General features: G+C 36.6%; 1 protein-coding gene across 1 annotated transcript; it reads right to left on the bottom strand.

Annotated features, from left to right (window-relative positions):
• Positions 1-3,495: 3,495 nt before the first annotated feature.
• LOC148867682 ((S)-8-oxocitronellyl enol synthase CYC2-like) lies at positions 3,496-4,978 on the bottom strand. Its single transcript, XM_088979461.1, has 2 exons — positions 4,703-4,978; positions 3,496-4,323 (listed from the first exon to the last, which is right to left on the bottom strand). Exons 1-2 carry the CDS (start codon positions 4,940-4,942, stop codon positions 3,847-3,849), a joined length of 717 nt encoding a protein of 238 aa, XP_088835587.1. The 5' UTR covers positions 4,943-4,978; the 3' UTR covers positions 3,496-3,846.
• Positions 4,979-5,256: the final 278 nt, after the last annotated feature.

The raw sequence follows: 5,256 nt of genomic DNA, 5'->3' as shown, positions 1-5,256 counted from the left end.
GATTCTTGGTTTTAACCCTACCTTTCAACATTATCAAAGCAACTATCACTCTTTATTGACTTTAATTCCCTTGCCAATGAACACAACCACCGCAACTTATCCGACCCCACACCCACTCCCACCAATTAACAACTATTAAATACAGCCATGTAGCCAGGGGCAGGCTAGCTCCAAAGTAGAGGCCAGCCAGTTAGAGTGCTCCATGTGGGTAGGGGTCTGCTATTAAAAATATGCTTCCAACACTATCCCAACCACCCATTACAGCCGTACGTACATTGGGAACATCTCCCTTGCCATTTATGGGGAGGTGTTAACAATGTGCGGCTGAATTGGCCAGTTGGGACATGTTTGGAGCGTCTGGTGGTAGCATATCTGAACTTGCTTTTGATGGCCTCAATCTAAATCCTAAACCTCTTTTATCATTGCACTACTCATAAATTGTTCCCACATCCCTATCCATAGAAGACAACCACCAAGATTCAAAGTATTGGAAACGTCAAATATATCGGAAAGGCAAAGAGATGTATCGGGATATGCCTTTGATATATATGTGTACTGGAGAAAAACTAAAATACACTTGAAAATACTATAAATACTTTAATAAATTATAAAAACACATCAATAACACTAAATATAAGACCTCAATGAGGTGTGTATATACATTAAATTAATATATTGTAGTTAATGGTTTTATGAAGAGATATATTGTAGTTAATTATAATTTCATTAAAAATCCTATGCGTAACTATAATTTATAAATTCTAATTCTTAACTTTTAATGTTTTATGGGATGGGAAAATACCAACTCTCCTATCCAACCATAAAACATGCATTGGCATAACTTCTATGTGAAAATATAATTAATAATCATTTATTATTTAAATAATTATTATTTATTGTCCATTTGTAAAAGTTATAAAAATAAGTAAACATTTTATAATATATTCAAAAAATAGTTATTAAAGAAGAAATTCCAATTGCTTTATGGATATGATAGATCATCCATAGAATTATATTATATTTAATCATTCTGATCAAACGATAAAATATAATTAATTATTTATTTACTTTTAAATTCTAAAAATAAAAAATAAAAAATTAGTTATTAAAGAAGAAATTTCAATTGGTTTGTGGATATGATAGATCATCCATAGAATTATAATATATTCAATTGTTGTAATCAATTGATAAAATATAATTAATTATTACTTATTTTTTAATTCAAAAAGATAAAAAATCAAAAAAAATATTAAAGAAGAAATTTCAATTACTCTATGGATATGATAGATAAATCCATAGATCTAAAACATATTTAGTATTTATATGTAGAGAAAAAAATTACATTTTTTAATTTTTTGTTAATTTATATTCTTCAAATATCTTCATGAAATTTCCATAAATCTATTGATAACACAAAAACATTGTCATTTTGAATGTAAGAAATGTAAATCAACATAAATTTAAACATTCAAGAAAAAAAATAACAAGATATTATAAAAAATTGAAATCATTTACCTATTTTTGTCATATTTTTTCAAAATTTAAAAATCTTTTAAAAAATTAAAGATTCACACTTGTTTCTTGCCAACTTTTGCAAATGTAACACTCTAAGAATGAAGTTTGGAGTTTTAGAGTCATTTAGGGGTGGAAAAAGGCTTATTTTGGGGAAATGAATCTTGCTTTCCCCTTTAATTTTTTTTTAAAGTTTGTTGGCCATATCTTTTTCGTCCATATGCTACCAGTACACCCCAATACACCCCCAATATGGGTCCAATATACATGAAAATAGACGAAACGTCTGATTTCCATGCATACCCCATGTCTATTTTTCAAAGATACACCGGGCGTATCGTATCAAAATTTTAAGGTTTGACCACCACTTTGTATTCCCCATGAATGACAAGTGATATACTCTCAATGCACAGCTATAATTAATTAATGGATAAGGATGTGGGAACAACTAATGGGTAGTTGATCTGGGTCTGAATCTCCTACCAATAAAATGCATTCCAAACCCTTACCAACATAATTAGGACCACACATCTCAGACATGACCGGTCCCAATGTCATGTGAGATGTGGGTGTCAGATTACGTTGGTAGAATGGGTCCCAACTCAAAAGACCTGTTCCCTTATCATTGGGCTGCACCATTACTCCATTAATTCATTACTTTTCGACAAAGCTTGGTTCATTTGTCTTTTGGAAGTGGACCTAGTATTGGTCCATTTATGCTTTGCATCATAAAATGGGCTTTGGGCCCATAGTTTCCTCATCATCATAGTATTGGAAGCGGACCTAGTATTCTCTGGTTACCTGTATTGTTCTCACAATGGAGTAAGCGTCTATTCAGCATCGATACCGTTGTTCTAGAAAGCGGTGACATATCAACGCTATGTCAGAAAAATGATACTCTAGGAAACGCTTGTTTGTTTGGAATCGTTTTTCCATAAAAAATCGTGCTCCAAGCCATGCCTTGAAAATCGGAAAGTGTGGCTTAGAGTAACACTGAACTTGGCATTTCCTAGAGCTACAGCTCATTGTCGCCAATAGGAACATGATGTGGCACTGGAGAATAAGTACCAGCAGTGCTGAAAACATTAAACGTTGCTGTTACTCCAGGAAACGCCCTACCTGACAGCAACATTTCAAAACAAAAAATATATACCGTTTTTTCAAAAAACGATGCTTTCAACCCACACATCAGCACTGTGCTATATCTGCAGCATCAATGCCAAACATATACTAAGTGATGGGACGGAGAATCCTGCCACCTCAAAATGTTGTCGTTTAGAGAATTATAGGATTATTGTATGTGCACGTATTATGTATATGTACAAGTAAGTATTACTTATTTATAATATACCGTATGGGCTTTAACTTTTATAACATGCAACTGCAAAGTTTACACACTTTGGTCTTGGATATTTGGTCCTCTGGTTGGGCCTGAGCCTAACTTTGGGCTTTTTTATATTTTGGGCCAGGTTTGGGCCTAATTCTTAGATAGTTTAAGTCCAATCCAAACCTGCTACATGCATATATAAATCCATATTTACATGCATAAATTTTCTTATACATGATTACCTAAACACTAAGATTTATGCCAAATTTTAATGATGGTTGATTGGCCAACCCAAGCTCCGGTTCTCCTGGTCTAAGCCCATCAAATTTTAGTATGGATTGAACAAATTGAGCTTAACTTCAGACTTGTTCCGAATTTTGGCGTTCAGCCCAATTCATAGGATTGGACCTGAATTGAGTGTAAACCTGGCCCAACATGCCCGACTTGCACCCCTTTGAAATTATAGAAAGAGATAGACGGAAAGAGTTGTTCAACAGAGTTTTTGATCTGCTACTTGGAAAATAAAACTTCCAGCACAGTTTGAAAGAAGTACAAATACAGATACAAATATCTATAATGCAAATTCTTGTGTTTTTGCATTATTTTGTATTTATATTATACATATTTATCTTCCTACTATTTCCAAACTGAGTCTCTGTCCGTTATTGTTAATTTATAACTCAATCATTTTTCATATGCTTTAAAGCATTGAATCCGACAGAAACGTATTTAGGTTGAATTTATAAAAGAAAAAACTTAGATGATGATGATGGAATAGAATTCAACCTTATACAATAGAACAGAAGACTTTCTTTGACAACCTATGATGTGAGGACGAAGCCAACCCTATACAGTAGGACAAAGCTTAATGACGAGGACGAAGAGGATTGCTTTCTCGTAATATCATCCCTGCAAATAAAAAAGAAGACTTTATTGAAAACCGGAAGGTGATCAAATTTCAGCTTTAATTTCAAGGCTAACTTCCAGTGTGGATGATGATTTCCGACTCAAGTTTTAGGGATGATGTTCATGTCTCTCATTTTCTCCACCCATTTCTTCACACTCTTGGCAGAACAAGCGAAACCAAAGAACCCGAATTCCCGGCTCTTAGTCATGCTACAGACATGCTGAAGTCGGAGATTCAGAACCACTTTAGCGGCATTGAAGCAAGTGATGTCTTCCAGATTAGTCTTGCAGAGTCCATTCTCTTCAACAATTGCATCCCACACTTTCCCCTTGTTCTTCATCTCTTCCACCCAATCAAACTTGTCTCCCTCGTTGAACGCCACGAATTCCACATCAAACACCTCGCACAGTACCTTCCAGAGGTACTTCCACGTGAAAGCATCCCCATTAGTGCAATTGAAGGCCTGGTTTTTAGCCATGGCCGTCGTGGTGGTGGCCGCCCATATCTGTTGCTCAGCAAGCAACCCAGCGTCTGAGGCATACAGAAGTGCTCCCATGTGAACCGGCTGCCGGGAAACCTGAAAGGGGAGCCCTCACGGCGGCATATTAAAGCATACGCCGCAAAAGTCAGTAAGATGTTGTGTGAACTCCTCGCCGATGCTCCAAAAATGATTGATGATCGGTGGACCGACCATGTGAATTTGGGGGAAAAGGAAACCAGGAGATCTTCGAGAGCGTGGTATGTGTTGGGGAATGGGAGACGGTCGGATTCCTCCCGGAATGGAGACTCATGTGGGACAACCCGGCTACCAAGGACGGGATCAAATATAGGGCCCATATACTGCTTGGTTCCTGTGAGGAGGGTGACATGGTGGAGTGGGGAGATGGGCGAGAGGGTCAAGACTCTGAGTACGTTGGCCAGCATGGTTGAATTTGTAGCAATATTGGATGGGTTACCTGGTTGGCTAGAGGGAAGAGCTCTCTGTGTGTTGCTTCATAGTCTCTGAGATCAAATTGGATGTAGCCATCGACCAGAGATGACGAGAACCAGCTGGGTTTTGCACTTCGAGCCGTTCCATACACTGCCCATGGACCTCCAGGAGCTCTTGGCTTCTTCAGAGCCTCGGCCAGGCTCAATCCGACCATGCCTGTGATGCCCACAATCAGTGCTACCGATTTTGCAGCTTCCACCTCCATTTCTTATCTCTCTCTCTAGAAATACAACCAACCAACACTGGAGTAGAGATAAGAATCTTATATATATCTTGATAAGCCTTCCAAATGCTCCACACGTGATGCTTCTTTAATTTTAAATAAAAATTAATAACTTTTTAAAACTAATACGATAGAAATTTCCAAAGCCCTCACGTTCTCAGACTCTAACCTTTTTCACCCAACCTTAATTTCCAGAAAAGGTAATAGCCTAATTTATTTATTTTTTAATAACCGACTCTCTCTACCTTAATTTTTAGAAAAGAAAGAAAACTTTCCTTAATTTAATTTTACCTATG

This window comes from Nelumbo lutea, chromosome 3, assembly GCF_056320005.1.
Source record: "Nelumbo lutea isolate HS-2025 chromosome 3, American lotus-T2T, whole genome shotgun sequence".
Classification (NCBI taxonomy): domain Eukaryota; kingdom Viridiplantae; phylum Streptophyta; class Magnoliopsida; order Proteales; family Nelumbonaceae; genus Nelumbo; species Nelumbo lutea.
This window is presented reverse-complemented; position numbering and strand designations above follow the sequence as displayed.